The sequence below is a fragment of the Myxocyprinus asiaticus genome, chromosome 29, assembly GCF_019703515.2.
Source record: "Myxocyprinus asiaticus isolate MX2 ecotype Aquarium Trade chromosome 29, UBuf_Myxa_2, whole genome shotgun sequence".
In the NCBI taxonomy this organism is placed as follows: domain Eukaryota; kingdom Metazoa; phylum Chordata; class Actinopteri; order Cypriniformes; family Catostomidae; genus Myxocyprinus; species Myxocyprinus asiaticus.
In genome coordinates, this window is record NC_059372.1 from 3,456,255 (window position 1) to 3,475,287 (window position 19,033).

The window sequence follows — 19,033 nt, forward strand, 5'->3', positions numbered from 1 at the left end:
TACTGTAGTATCCATATAGTAACCTTGGTTTTACTATAGTAATATTGTAGTAACCATGACTGTAGTTACTATGGTTTTACTACAAATGCCACGGTTAAACTATGGTTACTGTCACTGATCTAAAATATAGATACAGTATAAAGATCAGTGGTTAATGTAGTAAAACCACAGTTAATTTTCAGAAGGTTAAACAAAACAGAAGTCTAATAATTTTCAATCTTAGGACTATAAATGTAAAAAATATGGATTTTAACAATACTATTTAAAATGACCCATTTTTTCCCCAAGAATTTGCACGTGCACACACACATACACACACACGCACACACACGTGCACACACGCACACACGTGCGCACACACACTCACATGTGCGCACACACACACGCACATGCACTCACGCACACACACACACACACACGTGCGCAGACACACTCACATGTGCGCACGCACATGCACTCACACACACACACACACACACACGTGCACACACACACACACGTGCACATACACACATGCACACACACACTCACATGTGCACACACACTCACGCGCATGCACTCACACACACGTGCGCACTCACACGCACACACATGCACTCACACACACACACATGTGCGCGCACGCACACTCACACACACAAACCCCCCTAATATTTATACCATGATTAATGGAAACATGTCAGTTCTTTACACTGCAACCCCCCCATTGTTCAAGTCAAATCTGCGCCCTTGATCTATACAGTACTCTCACACTGCTCTGGTGTTGGTGTGTTACGGAGTCGATCTGTCTGTGGTTTCCTCACTTTCGTCTGCTGATTCTCTAAATAAAGAGAGTGTGTTTGCAGGCAGGTTTATAGTGTCAAGATGTGTGGAGCGTGTGTAAAAGTGTTTAGAGTTCACATGTGTGTGTTGAAGCCTGAGGGGATTCACATCAAACTGCTGAGCTGATGAGATCACAGCGCCATCTAGTGCTTTAGATGAGAACTCGCACTGAGAAAGTGTACAAATCTTAGAAGACAGCATAATCAAAGTGGCTCATCCAGTCATAACTGAGTCAAAACCAAGTGGATACTGAGCGTCAACAGCCTGTGCTGTGGGAACAGATATCTGCGAGAAAACTGTTTGACAACTGTGTTCAAACCGCCCGTCTGTTTTTCCGTCAGGGTCTCGGATCTGTCGCACTTGTGCATGTGTTTTCACTCACAGCGTATCGGCTTCTGTTGCTGTAGCAATACTGACTGATCTGTGAATAGAAAGACGAAAGATAAATAGTGGCGGTAAACATAAGACGTTTAAAGGTTCATCCAACACGTGTGGACACTGCTGGATATCAGCTCAGGGATACATTTCTATGACAGAGCCAATACAAACAAGGGAAGACATTTCCATGCAGCTCTTCTTTAAAGGAGGAATGTTGTAAAACTTTGTGAAGCATGAAACAAGTGCTTCGTTACGTGTAATGCGTGTCCAAAGACGAGCTCACGCAACCCATTTGTCATTGAATAATGTCTCTTTTAATATCCTTTCCATTCTTTGCAGTAAGTATTTGATAAAAAACAAGAAAAATGAAACAATTATTTGTAACCACCAATATGAGTTAAAGGCATTGGAGTTATATGCTCTCTTTTACAGAAATGCCGGTTTTCTTAAAGAGACAGTAATGGTTTTTAGCACGTGTTCAAAACAAGGATGTAAATAGTACAGATTATGCAATTAAACAATAAACATGCTATATATGCAGTGTAATATATTTATTGATGGAATGCATGGATTTGTTCATTTAAAAAAGCCATTTTATTCATGAAAAATGAATAAAATATAATTAGTAACATTTATATTTTTGTAATGTACCTAGTTAGGAGGTCCCCTGTATAATTAACAACGTTAGCTTTTTTTAACATGCAAGCAAAATGGATATTATAACTTAAATAAACCCATATGAATTGATCGAAACGGAATCGAATCCAGTCAGGAAATCTGTATCAATATCTAGCCCTGTTTGCTACACTACGAGTTATTAACACTGAAGCTACTATGGGAGGCTTGGGTAGCTCAGCGAGTATTGACGTTGACTACCACCCCTGGAGTCGCGAGTTCGAATCCAGGGTGTGCTGAGTGACTCCAGCCAGGTCTCCTAAGCAACCACATTGGCCTGGTTGCTAGGGAGGGTAGAGTCACATGGGGTAACCTCCTCGTGGTCGTGATTAGTGGTTCTCGCTCTCAATGGGGCGTGTGGTAAGTTGTGCGTGGATCGCGGAGAGTAGCATGAGCCTCCACATGCTGTGAGTCTCCACGGTGTCATGCACAACGAGTCACGTGATAAGATGCGCCGATTGACAGTCTCAGAAGTGGAGGCAACTGAGACTTGTCCTCCGCCAACCGGATTGAGGTGAGTAACCGCACCACCATGAGGACCTACTAAGTAGTGGGAATTCGGCATTCCAAAATTAGGAGAAAAGGAGAAAATAAATAAAAATAAAAACATTGAGGCTACTAATATTTTTATTACATTATTTTTTTGGTAAATATGTGATTCATTTAATATCATTTCTAATTTAATCAGTGACATAATTTCCTGGCACATAAACACAAAGTGTGTTCAGTACGACTAAATTCAACTAAAAAACACACCATATAACCTAATCAATATAACCAATATAAAATAGCTGTTTAACTAAGCATTTCACTTTCACCTCAAAGACTGTGCACTCCATTTAACCTCTGTCCCGTCAAGGAGAAATAATTGAGATAATAAGGAGATTTCATTTGTGATTTTCTTTTCTTATGGGACACATGTTTTGGAGAGTAAATAATGTATAATCTGAATTTCTAATGCATTTAATTGGTGTGTTTTTACAGGGTACACCAGGTCCGCCGGGCAGCACAGGCGAAAAAGGTCCTCCAGGTGAACCAGTGAGTATTCCCATGCAAAATCCAAATGTTTGTTCTGATAATGTATCTTGGTATCACTGTTAGTAAGACACATTAGCTGTTCCTCATCGCACTTTTGTTACTGAAATTCACATCCGCCAGTCAGTTTGCTGTGACTTTAAGATCCACGACTGTGTGTGTTTTGAAAATGGGGTTGATGTCAGATCTGTATTTGAATGGTTTCGATTTTTTTAGGGTTCCAAAGGCCCTCCGGGGGACGCGGGACCAGATGGAGAGCAAGGTCACGAGGTACTTCCTGTCATTTTAGTGTGTAACAGAGTTATTCTGCATTCACCTTCATGCTTATTATTATTTGTCGTATATTTGTATTTTTCTGCATTTCCTAGATTCTATGTTTTTCAGATTTTTTGTGTTTTGTTTTTACATTTATGTCTTATCTCTACTCTCTTTTCTCAACTTGTGCATCAGCCAGTGGAACACAATAATTTCGTTGTACTTGTACGATGACAATAAAGAGCTTGACTCGACTTACAATTATGTAGTCAAATGCTAATTTGGTGGTAAATCACAAATTAAATTAAACAAGTTAAGCTCAATCGACAGCATTTGTGGACATAATGTTGATTACCACAAAAAATAATTTCGATTCGTCCCAAATCTGTGTTCCAGTGAGACATTTACAATGGAAGTCAATGGAGTCGATTGAGCTTAACTTGTATTGAACGCGGAATATTCCATTAAGGGATAATGTCACAAAATAAACCCTGGGACAACGATCAGTTATACAGTTTAAGGTCATTATACAAATATATTTGAATCCCGCCATTGACCAATCAGAATCAAGTATTCCAGAGAAGGATCCGGTTTACACATAGAATAGTGTTCAATTTATTATAAATTATATGAAATAAACAATGTCGATGGAGTATCCTAAAGAGTTTCCCTAAACACATTAAAATGTACTGCAGAACTGCCAATCATAGAATAATTCAGTGATTTAGGAAATTCATTATGTCACCAGAATTATGCATTTAATTTAGCTCTATTTCCCTGTTTTGGATCTGACATGCGTATCTGTTTTCTTGCCCTTTCATTCTGATCTTCTTCTCATTCTGTTGTGCTTGCACAGGGACCTCCAGGACCTGAAGGAGAGCAGGGCCCTGTAGGTGAACCTGGACTCAAGGTGACACATTCACACCCAAAATTCTTAAAGGAACAGTTCACTCCCAAAAAATTTAAATTCTGTCATTATTTACTGATGTTCAGTTTGTTCCAAACCTGTATTATTTTCTTCAGTGAAATGAGAGATCTTGTGTAGAATGTTAGAGTGGCTCTTTTTTTCCATACAATGAAAGTGAATGGTGACTGTACACTCAAAAAAAATAATTTTAGGGGGCTTCGCGAGTTCGAATCCAGGGTGTGCTGAGTGACTCCAGCCAGGTCTCCTAAGCAACCAAATTGGCCCGGTTGCTAGGGAGGGTAGAGTCACATGGGGTAACCTCCTCGTGGTCGCAATTAGTGGTTCTCGCTCTCAATGGGGCGCGTGGTGAGTTGCGTGTGGATCGTGGAGAGTAGCATGAACCTCCACATGCTGTGAGTCTCCGTGGTGTCATGCACAACGAGCCACGTGATAAGATGCGTGGATTGACGGTCTCAGAAGCGGAGGCAACTGAGACTTGTCCTCTGCCACCCGGATTGAGGTGAGTAACCGCGCCACCACGAGGACCTACTAAGTAGTGGGAATTGGGCATTCCAAATTTGGAGAAAAGGGGATAAAAAAATAAATAATAATAATAATAATTTTAAGAATTTACGCAAATTGAATTGAGTAATCTTTATCAAAATAAAAAAAAGTAAAGTTCTATTTTAATTTTCAATAAATTTCAATTTGATGGAATTTGATATGAAATTGAAATGCGTAAATCTTAAAAATAGGCTACACATTTTTTGAGTCTATTGTCAAGCCCCATGAAAGTAGCAGAAATATTTAATTAGAAATAAATAAAATATTCTAAGTCTACTGAAGTCAAACAAGTAACTTTGTAAAAAATCACACCCAAATGAAAGTTGTTATTCACTGAAAATCTTTCCCTCCGCTGCAGCTCTCAAATTTCATTTGTGATGTGTTTTTAAACTAGCCGCATCACAGTTGGTCAAGTGACACTCGAAAACCAATTTCGATTGGTGCCAGTAAAGTCAGTCTGGCTCTGTTCCTCTCACAAATCTATCGTATGATAGATTCAGAAGACTTGGAATATTGCACACAAGTCACATGAACTGTTTTCATGGTGCTTTTCAGTATCTTTAAAAGTAGTTTGACAGTAAGAATCATCATCCTCTTTTGTTGTTTTGAAAACTGAAAATCAGGTCTTGCGTTGTGTTTTACAAAAAAATATGGTTATACAGGTTTGGAACAACATGGGGGTGAGTAAATGATGACAGAATTTTCATTTTTGGGTGCGCTATTGCTTTAAGTTGGTGTAAACCTCACTGTCTCTTTATTTGTCTTACCAGGGTGAAATGGGTTCTGTCGGTGAAGAGGGTGAACAAGGTCAACTGGGCATCAGAGTGAGTCAGCAGTACCCATAATGCACCTGTCCAAACCTCACACTTAGACCTCGTTCCAGCTCCAGAACTAGTGTTTGAGTTCATGTGTATTTTTATTGATTTAACCCTGACATGGGGCTTCAAAACAGAGAAACAGAGAGCCAGACAGTGTGAATAAGAGAGTATTTGTGTCCATAATTGTGTTATCTTGTTACTTAATTATTCACACAATGTTCTGTGTTTTTATCACATATTATGACATTGGCAGTAATATCCTTTCAGTGTGAATCTCATGTAACTGTGAAGAACACATCTCAGTCATATTTCACCATAAATATATATATATATATATATATATCTAAAGAGCCCTGTTAAAGCAAACATGTCAGTTATTGATGAAAAGCACATCACTGTCATCTTTGCAGAGGAAAATATACTGCTCTCTCATACGATTTCATATTCGCGGCCAACGCTTCTGACTGGTCGAGAAAGCAGCTGTCTCATGAATAATATTGAGAAAAACCAATGATGTGTATGTGCTCAAATCTAGAGTAAATTGAACGCATGCACGTCACATCCACGTGGCATTTCCTCAATTTTCTCATTCCCTAAATTAACCACTTTCCCCTGAAATTAAATAATATCCAACATGTACAAACATGCGTTATTGTGTTTCATGCACCCCCCCCAATAAAGTACATTATACATAGGCTTGTCAATTTAACATGTTATTTCAGTGTGATTAATTATATAAAAATAATGCGCTAAAAATTAAAGGGTTAGTTCCTCTCTTTTAAGCCATCCCAGATGTGTGTGACTTTCCTTCTTCAGCAGAACCGAAGTGATGATTTTTATAAGCATATTTTAGCTCTTTTTATCCATACAATGCAAGTAAACAGGTGCCATCAGACTGCTGGCTGTTTGATGGTCCAAAAGGCATCTTTAGGCAGCATAAAAGTTATCACACGACTCCAGTTGATCGATTAATGTCTTCTGAAGCAAACTGATAGGTTTGTGTAAAAAATAAATAGATAATTAAAACTTTATTAACTTTTAAAAATGCTTCCTGTTAGCAGTCGACGCATCATGGAGCTGTGGCATGACGAAAGCGTGATGGCGTGTTCATGCGAGAAGTGGGAAGCCCACACTTTGTATACAACAGAGGAACAAACGTCACGCGAGAAGTCAGAAGCACACGCTTTGTGTACAGCAAAGGCACAAATGTCACGCGAGAAGTCGGAAGCACACGCTTTGTATTGTCACGCGAGAAGTCGGAAGCACACGCTTTGTATACAACAGAGGAACGAACAACACGCGAGAAGTCGGAAGCACACGCTTTGTGTACAACTAAGGAACGAATGTCATGCGAGAAGTCGGAAGCACACGCTTTGTGTACAACAAAGGAATGAATGTCACGCGAGAAGTCGGAAGCACACACTTTGTGTACAACTGAGGAACGAACGTCACGCGAGAAGTCACACGAGAAGTCGGAAGCACACGCTTTGTGTACAACAAAGGAACGAATGTCACGCGAGAAGTCGGAAGCACACGCTTTGTGTACAACAGAGGAACGAACATCACGCGAGAAGTCACGCGAGAAGTCGGAAGCACACGCTTTGTATTGTCACGTGAGAAGTCGGAAGCACACGCTTTGTATACAACAGAGGAACGAACATCACGCGAGAAGTCAGAAGCACACGCTTTGTATTGTCACGCGAGAAATCGGAAGCACACGCTTTGTATACAACAGAGGAACGAACATCACGCGAGAAGTCACGCGAGAAGTCGGAAGCACACGCTTTGTATTGTCACGTGAGAAGTCGGAAGCACACGCTTTGTATACAACAGAGGAACGAATGTCACGCGAGAAGTCGGAAGCACACGCTTTGTATTGTCACGCGAGAAGTCGGAAGCACACGCTTTGTATACAACAGAGGAACGAACATCACGCGAGAAGTCGGAAGCACACACTTTGTGTACAACAAAGGAACGAATGTCACGCGAGAAGTCGGAAGCACACGCTTTGTGTACAACAGAGGAACGAACGTCACGCGAGAAGTTGGAAGCACACGCTTTGTATTGTCACGCGAGAAGTCGGAAGCACACGCTTTGTATACAACAGAGGAACGAACATCACGCGAGAAGTCGGAAGCACACGCTTTGTGTACAACAGAGGAACGAACATCACGCGAGAAGTCGGAAGCACACGCTTTGTGTACAACAAAGGAACGAACGTCACGCGAGAAGTCACACGAGAAGTCGGAAGCACACGCTTTGTGTACAACAAAGGAACGAACGTCACGCGAGAAGTCACACGAGAAGTCGGAAGCACACGCTTTGTGTACAACAAAGGAACGAACGTCACGCGAGAAGTCACACGAGAAGTCGGAAGCACACGCTTTGTATACAACAGAGGAACGAACATTACGTGAGAAGTCACACGAGAAGTTGGAAGCACACGCTTTGTATACAACAGAGGAACGAACATTACGTGAGAAGTCACACGAGAAGTTGGAAGCACACGCTTTGTATACAACAGAGGAACGAATGTCACGTGAGAGTTAGGTCATTTCAAACAGTTTCCCAGCGCTGGACGGAAGTAACTGTTTAAAGTTAAAAACGTTTTAATTATCTATTTGCTTCAGAAGACTTTAATCGATCAACTGGAGTCGTGTGATGCCTTTTGGACCATCAAACAGCCAGCAGTCTGATGGCACCTGTTTACTTGCATTGTATGGACAAAAAGAGCTAAAATATGCTTATAAAAATCATCACTTCGGTTCTGCTGAAGAAGGAAAGACATACACATCTGGGATGGCTTAAAGGAGAGGAAATAATGAGAGAATTTTCATTTTTGGTTGAACTAACCCTTTAATGCATGATGTTCACCTTCATGTTTTTACGAGCCTCGGTCAGCAATGGGCAGTAAGCATGACTCAGAAAGCACAAAATAAGGATGCATTCTTGCATTCAAACACACTGTTTTTGATGCAACGCAAACAAAGTGAGACGCCCCAAAAATATCCGTCAGACGCATGTGTCCTTAGTGGATTGCTGTGGACTGAAGCCAATGATTGGCTTGTGTTCAGTGATATGGAAATAAACAATTTATTGAAACCACTTTTTGAATTGTTTTATCAATACTTACCTCATCTGCCACAATAATGGAATGCATATGAATTATCTGAATTATCAATTAAAATTATTTAAATATAATTATGTTATCATTATGCATTTAATTGATTTTATTTAGGGGCCTTTCTCTGCAAATATTGATATATGCAGTTAATTGCGATTAATTCGATTAATCAGCCCATTTTTGCAGCAGTTTAAGCATTTAGTTCAGCTGCTGAGTGATTATGTATGCCATGATGCTTTGCTCCGTGATCACAGTTTAAGCGCTGATCCTGATGTTGATGTTTGTCTGTCTCAGGGTCCTCCTGGACTGCCTGGAGAAGATGGACATCAGGGGAAGGATGGAACAAAGGTGAGGCAAACAGCAGATTTGATAGTTTTTAGAGCTCAAAAGAGAGTTAAACCGGTTTGACTTTCATTTGTGGAACAAAATGAGACACAACCCACTTACACCTAGACTTAAAGTATTAAAGCTTCATGTCCATGCCCACTGACTTTGTGCGTACGATGTTCTCTCATCATAATTGTTTAATTTTTGTGTTCTCGCTTCTCAGGGTGAGCCAGGTGACCGTGGACCAATGGGAGAAACTGGGGAAAGGGGCAAGATCGGTGACTCTGGTCCCCCAGGACATCCTGGAGATCCTGGAAAGAAAGGCTTCCCAGTAAGTGATGGAAGTATGGTGGAATCACAGTGAATGTCATGTAATGCATTTGTGTCATTTTGTTTTATGTGTGGTGGACGAAATCACTCAGAATTGCTCTTTAGATGATTCAGATCTTTTCTGAGATTGTCTGATGTAGATGATGTGAAGTTGATATTTCCCCATCAGGGACCTGAGGGAAAACAGGGTCTGTCTGGCATCCGTGGTCGCCCAGGAAAGAAGGTAACCAGTCAAAATGGAACCATATTTTTCCTTAAACTTGCACCAGATTGTTTCAAAACAATTCCCTGAATGAAACTATTAACAATTTACTGTCCTACTTTATATAGGTGTCTTTAACTACTTTTTTATTAACATTAAAATACATTCAGTACAATGTATTTATTGTGTAACAACATTCTCACAGATTCACATTTGCTGCTATTGAGGTTGAGGTATGGTTAGGGTTAGGTTAATAGTGTAACTACAGATGTAATCGATGTTGGGTGGAATCCAATTACAATGTAATTACTTACTGTAATCTAATTACTTTTTTGGCTTTTGTTTTGTTCCCAATCATGTCAACTGTATCTGAGAAAAATGTTGTGTTGATACAACAAAGCCATCAAAAGTTGTAGCATTAAAAAATCATTTATCGTAGTGTACAAAACGCCTCCATGTGTCTAAAAGCCTCTCCAAACAAATAAAACAATAATAATTGTACATAAGAACTAATTACACATGCAGACACAATGACTAAAGGTTTGCATAGCATACAGACATGATTTTAGTAATGAGATTTCACAGAATGAGTTTCATTCTGTGTCATTTGAGTCATCATTGAGTCTGTGTCATGTATTTGGCGCCATCTCCTGGTGGACATATGTAACATTGTGCTTCATGTGGATTATCTAATGATCTTTGCATCTGATTATCTTGTGTGTGGACTCATTTGAAAGATAATCACATCCTCTAAATAATGTTATGTGATATTTTATGTTCCTTTTATTTTTTGTGAAGTTATAAGTGAAAATGCGGCATACAAGCAACACAAACATAATTGTCAAAGACATGTATTTAGCTATTACTCACTATATTTTTGTCTGTGAGTAATACAAATAGGCTGGTTGTATTCTACTCTTTGAAAGCTTTCCAACAACATATGACACATGACTATTTGATCAGTTTGATGTTTTTACTGATTGCAATAATATGTGCAGTGCAATTTTTGGTTTTATAAATTATTAAAATGGAACACTTCTGATTTGTCTGCAGATTTCAAAGCACTTGTTCAGTTTTGGTCATAATGCCTACATGCATGGGAAAGTAGAGCTTCTAAGCTTTCAAACGATACCTATTTTGTGTTGGTCAAGACTGTAGTTTGTTTTTTGTCACGGGCCCTATCCTAACCCTAATGGACCAAAAATATTGATGACTTACACTGCACTCACTTATTTTGTCCAATCAAATGCTCTGTACAATAAGAATGCCCCTCCCTCTAGTACCACTTGGCTTTGACTAGCGATAGCAAATAGCAAATCATGTTTATGGCTGTGACGTAAACTAAAGGCTATTAGCTGTTTAATAAACAGGGTCCAGCCTTTCAATATACACCGATCAGCCACAACATTAAAACCACTTATTGTGTAGGTCCTCCTCGTGCCACCAAAACAGCGCCAACCAGCATCTCAGAACAGCATTCAGAGATGATATTCTGCTCACCACAATCGTACAGAGCGGTTATCTGAGTTACAGTAGACTTTGTTAGTTCAAACCAGTCTGGCCATTCTCTGTTGACCTCTCTCATAAACAAGGTGTTTCCATCTGCAGAACTGCCACTCACTGGATGTTTTTTGTTTTTGGCACCATTAGGAGTAAATTCTAGAGACTGGCACCAACAATCATCCATGCGATTATCTAATCAGCCAATCATGTGGCAGCAGTGCAGTGCATAAAATCATGTAGATAAGGGTCAGGAGATTCAGGTAATGTTCACATCAACCATCAGAATGGGGAAAAAAATGTGATCTCAGTGATTTGGAGCATGGCATGATTGTTGGTGCCAGACGGGCTGGTTTGAGTATTTCTGTAGCTGCTGATCTCCTGGGATTTTCACACACAACAGTCTCTAGAATTGACTCCGAATGGAGCCAAAAACAAAAATAAACCAGTGAGTGGCAGTTCTGTGGATGTAAATGTCTTGTTGATGAGAGAGGTCAACAGAGAATGACCAGACCTGTTTGAACTGACAAAGTCTACGGTAACTCAGATAACCACTCTGTACAATTGTGGTGAGAAGAATATCATCTCTGAATGCTATTATGAGATGCGGGTTGGCACTGTTTTGGCGGCACAAGGGGGACCTACACAATATTAGGCAGGTGGTTTTAATGTTGTGGCCGCCCCAACTTCCTTTTTCAATAGGAAATACATCAACACAGAAAAAAACTGCGCTCATCAAGCCAATTCATGGAGTGACAGATTTACTTTCCAGAAAGTAACTTGCAATGTTTATCTATCCATTTCTCAATGTGGAATCTGTGGTCAAAAGCAATTTGTGTAAAGCTTGTCTTATCTTCCTCGATGCTAGGGTGAACGAGGCCCGCCGGGTCACCTGGGAGAAATGGGCTCTCCCGGCGAAATCGGACAGACGGGAGAGAGAGGACTCAAAGGTGCTCGTGGAACCAGAGGACCCCTAGTTAGTGTGCTTTCTCCTTTAATACCTCCCCTCATTCTCTTTCTGCGCTTTCTGATGTTGAGATTACGAATTTTCTAACACATTCCAGAGACTATTACCGTAATAGCCAGTAGCTAACTGCTGTCATGAAGTCTGATAGCAGTGCCAAAAAAATAAATAAATAAATAAACACTGTCTAAATTGGAGAAATAGATGTACTGGATTATTTCCAGAATATTATGCTCCAAATGAGGCTTGAACCAACAACCTTATTATTATGATGCATTGTGTTGCTGTAACTGATTTGCACCACTAGGGGAGCTACAGATTATAACATTGATAATAAGAGCAGAAACACACTCTATGCAAGTACACAAATGCAGATGTGAATGTTTGGCCAACATATTGTAAACAAACATACATACTAAAAGTGCGTCCTTGCGCTACTGTTACGGTAACAAACTGCAGTACTCAAGGGGGCGCTAAAGTTCATTTCAAATGTCTATGTGATTAAACCAACTGTATTATTGTTCAGGTAGCTAGCTATATAAATGTCAACACATGAACTAAGTTTAACTATGGTGAGCAGTATTCTCTTCAAACTGTTGCTCCACCATGACAGTAGTTGACTGTACTGTAGAAGAAGACTGCTATATGTTAATGTCCGCTATAGTGCCTCTTGTGGCAACATACTTGCATTGCGATATCAATTGTACTTTTGAAATTGTGAAATTGAGTTTATTTAGCTAGAAGCAGCTGCGTTCACGTACTTGCGTAGAATAGGTTTCGGGTCTAACATTTTGCTTTATTGCCACACAACTACTTGGGTATTGAAAATGCTATTACTAATATCGTTGTATCAGCCAAATAAGTGACGTTATACAAGCTAATAATTTCCTTGTGTGCTTAATGTGCTAATAATGCATCTTACCTTCAAACTCACTGTTTTACTGGATCAATTAAAGCATGTCTAAACATTAGCGGGATTTTTAATTGAGCCAAAGCTTTGTGATGGGTATTACGCTAATGCTATTAGAGATGCTACGAGCTAATCTGCTTTTCTTGTACAATACAGTTAAGCACCTGCTGATCTAGTGGTTTTAGGTTGGATTTTAAAAGATGAGAATATGTCTGGAATGATTTTAATGTGCCCTAATGTTTCCCCTTGCGGTTTAAAGACATACTTAATTTAATGGCAAGTGTAGTTGAGGAAACCTAGCCTCTTGTTTTTATAGAAAGAAAATCGTTTTCCAGGAATCTGTCCAGGAACTCGTACCAGGTTGAGCAGCGGGGGTCATTTATTTAAGATGCCATCCAAGAGTCGAGGAAACGTTTAGGCTATTTTTAGCAAGTAATTTGTTTAGGTAGGAATGCCACCAAACACAAGCTAATGTCAGCCTGCATCTGTTTTGTTCATTTCCTGTCAGGGGCGACCCGGAGTGATGGGACCTCAGGGAGAGCCAGGACTGGAAGGTTATACAGTGAGTTACAAGAGCTGTCAATTTCACGATACACCTGTGCAAATATACACACTCTGTCCAAATGTCTGAGACCATTTTTTTGTTAGAAATTACATTACAAGCATAACAATTTGAGTGAAAAAGCCTTTAGAAAAATTTACATGAATTTGAGAATTTCTTAGTGTCTTGGAACAGTACATCTGCCAAATGGATAAGGTTATTGGTTAATCAGATAATCATCAAAAATCCGACATATCGGTTTATAAATACTCTCAATAGAATATAACTTTGATTTAGACAAGAGGAAAAGGTTTCATATACACATTTATATCTTAATTTTATCTTTCTTCTGTTTTTTCTTCAATTGTAGGGTCACGCTGGCAAGCCAGGTCCTGCAGGCCCCCCGGGACCAAAGGGAGAAAAGGTTATACAACATAATCTGATCTGTTGATTGATAGTCTCCATCTACACATTAAATTATTACATATAACATATAAAACGCTCATCTACACAAGTCTGCAATTATTAGAAAGCAGTAAGTGGGATAAGTGCGTTGACAGATATTTAGCACCAAACTTTGATCATAAAGATTAGGTCAACTCAACCAGAGTTTTTTACTGGTGAAAGAAACTAAAAATATCTTTACAATCTGTAAGTGTTTTTTCAAAATGTTTGTTGTATCACCATTGGAATATAATGCAACAATAGTTCCCACTATCGGGCCAAATGAGGGTGTGCTAGTGCGTGCCAGGGCCAGTTGCGTTCCCACTGTCAGTTCCAGGGCTTCATCGTGCCTCCTCTGTGCTTTCTCGGGGGCATTGGAGTTTCGCCGAACTTGCCAGGGCTGAGTTTCCCAAAAGCATCGCAAGCTTAAGTTGATCGTAGAGACCATTGGCGCCAATGGTTTCTACAATCTGCTTAGGCTTACGATGCTTTTGGGAAACGCACCCTGGGTTGTGTGTCCAGCGCACAACGGTAGAGGTTTGGGAAAAATGTAAAAATTGCGTGTACAGTATAAATCCATTAAAACACACAATGGACAAATTGGTGCCCAAAGGAAGAACTTTCTCTGGAGCGTGCTGGGACATCATCCCACTGTTAGTGGAGAGACCAGTCAGGACACCATGGCAGTTACAGTTTGTGAGTTGTCAATGCTAACTTATCTTGCTTGCTAGCTAATGCTTGCAAACGATATAAACCAGGGCGGCGTGTTAAAGATGGGTTTTAGGGCAACGCTGCGCGGCTATTGGCCCAATGGTGGGAACGCAGATTGCTTTTGGTCTTGCGGCTCAAGGTCTGAGGCTATTGACCCCAGCTGGGCAGTTGAAAGTCCTGGCTCGCACTGGCCCTATAGTGGAAAAGCAGCTAATGGGTGATGAAATCTATTTTTTTTAAATAACCCCCTAGAATAATAGATTGCTCTGTAAATACTGATACAAAGCATTTCATATTTTGGCTTTCATCATCATTAATAATGTTTATATTTCAACTGGGGAAGTTTTTGAAAATTGGTTGATTTGACATAAAAAATAACGAATTTTTTAAATTAATTTGTGTGGTTATTTTTCAGGGTTACCCAGGAGAAGACAGTAAAACCGTAGGACTGCCCGGGCCCTTAGGTGAACCAGTAGGTCTTAATTTCTTAAGTTCACTTCCTGTTGCTATTTAACCTCTGAGCTGACACTGCTTACAGTATTCATAAAACTGTGATATTTGCACTTTACTAAAGAAACAACACAACATATCAGTGTTTGTTTGTTTGTGTGTGTCTAGGGAGCTCCAGGAGAGAAAGGTGAACGTGGGGAACCAGGAGATGATGGATATCAGGTAAGTGTATCTAAAAACTGTGGATTGAATTTCATATATTGGCAAAATTGTTATGCCTGCAGTGATTTACTGATAAAAAAAAAAAAAAAGACAAACAAACATGCGACTTGTGTTCAGTTCTCCTAAAAAATTTTTGTAATAAGGTCTCTGGAATTTAAACTGTATTTAAAAATGACCTGAATATATGTGAATTATTAGTGCCAGGCATCACTGCTACGATTGTTCATATTTAGGGTCCTGTATCATTTGTACTACAGACATGAATGACCTCAAATCATGTGGTTTGTTGAGGAGGGGTGTGCTGTTACTTTTCAAAGTAATCTGTCAAATTCCGCCTTGTGGACGATAAAATGGACAAAAAAATACCATTGAAGGAGGGTCTCGAGTCATATCTAGAGACCAGGATATCATATAGACTTGAGGGTAGACTATTGTTACTTGGACCAATAAGCAGCCAAACAGAACACACTAGTAACTGCATAGCAACGTGCCAAAAACCACCAAAGTCTTTCTAGCAAGTCAGTCCACTTGGCGGCCATCTTTGGAACGTTCCCGGGCAGCTATTTTTCTATGTAAACAAGCAGTATACAAGTGCAGCTCATGTGTACTTGAATGGGGAAAGACCGAAATCTCCAAAACAGTTAGTCAAGATTAAAATCAAAGAACATATTTAAAATCAGCAGTAAAATCTGACAACACTAGCATCATAAATAGGGTTGCCACCCATCCCATAAATACGGGATCATCCCGTATTTAAAGATGAAATGGTACGTCCCGTATCGAATCAATATGGGACGCAATTTGTCCCGTATTTAAGCTAGTCTGATGGCGTCACGGTGAATTCATTCCAGATCGCTAATTTAACATTGATATAAGTTGGAAATTTTGCCTATGGTGGGTAAGGGACCATCTGAAAAGTCCACACATTGTGCTAAAACTGTGAATTTTCAATAATATGTACAAAATTACACAGATTGAACAATGTATGAATATAATCACTGAGTCATAAAGACAAGAAGTACAGGTGAAGGGAAAAATATAAATATATGATAAAATAAATATATAATATTTTTTAAAAAATACTTCTACAAGTAAAGACGCTGACTACCACCCCTGGGGTCGCGAGTTCGTATCCAGGGCGTGCTGAGTGACTCCAGTCAGGCTTCCAAAGCAACCAATTGGCCCAGTTGGGTAGAGTCACATGGGGTAACCTCCTTGTGGTCGCTATAATGTGGTTCTCACTCTTGGTGGGGCGTGTGGTGAGTTGTGTGTGGATGCCGCGGAGAATAGCGTGAAGCCTCCACACGCGCTAGGTCTCCGCAGTAACGCGCTCAACAAGCCACGTGATAAGATGCGCGGATTGACGGTCTCAGACATGGAGGCAACTGAGATTCGTCCTCCACCACCCGGAGTCACTATGCCACCATGAGCACTTAGAGCGCATTGGGAATTGGGCATTCCAAATTGGGGAGAAAAGGGGAGAAAAATATATATACTTCTAAGCCAACCAAAATTTGTACATAAATAAGATAAAGAAGATAAATTATCCAAAAAATAAAAATATTTTTTATATATAAAAGATGTTTTTTTTTTATATATATAAAAATAGCTGCCCGGGAGCGTTCCAAAGATGGCCGCCAAGTGGACTGACTTGCTAGAAAGACTTTGGTGGTTTTTGGCACGTTGCTATGCAGTTACTAGTGTGTTCTGTTTGGCTGCTTATTGGTCCAAGTAACAACAGTCTACCCTCAAGTCTATATGATATCCTGGTCTCTAGATATGACTCGAGACCCTCCTTCAATGGTATTTTTTACAGTAAGTCATGCATCAGGAAATTCTCATTTGAGCATAAGAAAGGATATAAAATTGTTATTATTAATAATAATACATTTTTATTGCTAAAACTGTGGAGGATGTGGTAAGGGGCTGTGATATCACCCTCCCACCCCCATTTGAGTGTCCCTTATTTTACAACTTCAAAAGTGGCAACCCTAATCATAAATTGTGCTCCTTATCTCAGATTACGGTAAAAAAAACCACAATTTTCCCGGCTTGTATTACTCACAATATCTCAGCAACCGCATAGCAACCACCCAAAACATCCTAGCATCGAGGCAGAGACTTTTGCAAGCACCGCTCTCTATTTTTTTCAGAAAAGTATCAAATGTAATTAAACTCTCTCTCTCTCTCTCTCTCTCTCTCTCTCTCTCTCTCTCGCTCTCTCTCTCTCGCTCTCTCTCTTTTGTTTATTGTACTACAGATGTTTTCCCAGAATGAAAGTTGATCTAGATCTGTTTTACTGTTTCATGGAACGCCGCTACATTTTCCCCTGAAGGAAATTCCTCTAGTGGCCTGTTTTCATGAAATTCATATTTGTTGTGTCAACACAGCAATAATACTCCTGTGTTTTTTAGGGTTACGCAGGGGTCGCTGGTGCCCGGGGAGCTCTCGGTCAGCAGGGATCACCTGTAAGTCTGATGTGTACCCAACTCTGTAGCTCTGTGACAAAACCTAGTGAGCTGCCTGCTGTCTACTGCCTACGTAGGCAGCAATTCCACATGCTATACAAATAGAAGTCCTCAAGTGAAGCGCGCAGAGTTGACGTTAGCATGTTGCTAAGCTAACAATGTGGTATTCTAATAAGCATACAAATACATGGCACACACAAATGTTGTCGACATTTCTCTCGCTCTGTTCCGCATTGGATCTTCGATTTGGTGCAAAGCCTTCAATGCGCCTGTGATGTCTTAAAATGTTTTCTATGTAGGTAGCTCACTAGGTTTTGAAACAAACCTTGTGTTTGAATTGACCAGTAGGTCTATGAATAACTATTGTGCTGCGAACAGGGTCCAATGAACTGTTTCGCCACCTCTTCCAATGAATTGAGAAAATGTACCAATCATAAATATGTTTTACAAGCCATGAAACTGTATTTTGCATGTTTGTATTACGATTTTTTTTGTCACTTTTGAACATGGAATTCTTTAGCTGTTTATCTTTTGTATATTATTGTCAAAAAGTTCAGGTGCACATCATTTGATTTGCTCACATCTCATACGTGAGCAGCAAATATGAGTTGAGTCAATAAAGTCGCCTGCAGATTTTACTCACCAAAGCCAATTGTTACACGCATTTACACACGCTTGACGAGTGTTAAGTTTGGACCCTGGACATGTCTGAGAAACAATGTAGCATTCCTTATTTGTATGTCACTTTGGAAAAATATCTGCTAAATGAATAAATGTAAATATAAGTGTAATGTAAATGCATTAAGAGTATAAAACTGTTTAACATGAGGCAATAAGAAAGCAGGTGTTGTGTTGTATAGCAGAGTTCTGCTTGCATAATAAAATTAAAGGAGATTGTTTATTTATTTATTTTAGGGCTGTGAATTGATTAAAAAAGGTATCAAATTAATCGCACAGTTTTCTGTGATTAATCGTGATTATTCATGGTACATTTAAACAAACATTAAAATATAATTACTTTATATATGTACGTGTTAAAATGTTTAGTTTTTTGCAGATAGAGTTAATTAAACACAATTTTGACAAGTATAAATCTTTGATGCATATGCATACATGCCATTTAATCAGTGGACATGTTGTAATTAAAAGTTGGGCAAAATCTTCTGCCGTTTTCTAGTGGACTTTTTTAATAATAGTATCAAATGGGCAGATTCAGTTCATATCAAGCTTTATTGGCAAGATTAACTTAAGTGTACATTGCTAATGCATTATTAGACACTAAAAAACATATTGAATGCTGAAGTTTAATTTGATAAAGTTTAAAATCCCAAAACTATTATTTTCTCTCTTTCTCATGGACACTAGTTCAGATGAAAGTGAGTGAGC

General features: G+C 39.5%; 1 protein-coding gene across 1 annotated transcript in view; it reads left to right on the forward strand.

Moving 5' to 3' along the window:
• LOC127420187 (collagen alpha-1(XXIV) chain) overlaps nt 1–19,033 on the forward strand; it is a 144,173-nt gene that overhangs the window by 97,421 nt on the left and 27,719 nt on the right. The window contains exons 32-44 of the mRNA XM_051662241.1: nt 2,860–2,913; nt 3,127–3,180; nt 4,022–4,075; nt 5,407–5,460; nt 8,873–8,926; nt 9,129–9,236; nt 9,405–9,458; nt 11,806–11,913; nt 13,320–13,373; nt 13,723–13,776; nt 14,923–14,979; nt 15,126–15,179; nt 17,594–17,647. Of these exons, the coding sequence (XP_051518201.1) occupies nt 2,860–2,913; nt 3,127–3,180; nt 4,022–4,075; nt 5,407–5,460; nt 8,873–8,926; nt 9,129–9,236; nt 9,405–9,458; nt 11,806–11,913; nt 13,320–13,373; nt 13,723–13,776; nt 14,923–14,979; nt 15,126–15,179; nt 17,594–17,647 (813 nt within the window). The remainder of the gene's footprint in view (nt 1–2,859; nt 2,914–3,126; nt 3,181–4,021; nt 4,076–5,406; nt 5,461–8,872; nt 8,927–9,128; nt 9,237–9,404; nt 9,459–11,805; nt 11,914–13,319; nt 13,374–13,722; nt 13,777–14,922; nt 14,980–15,125; nt 15,180–17,593; nt 17,648–19,033) is intronic.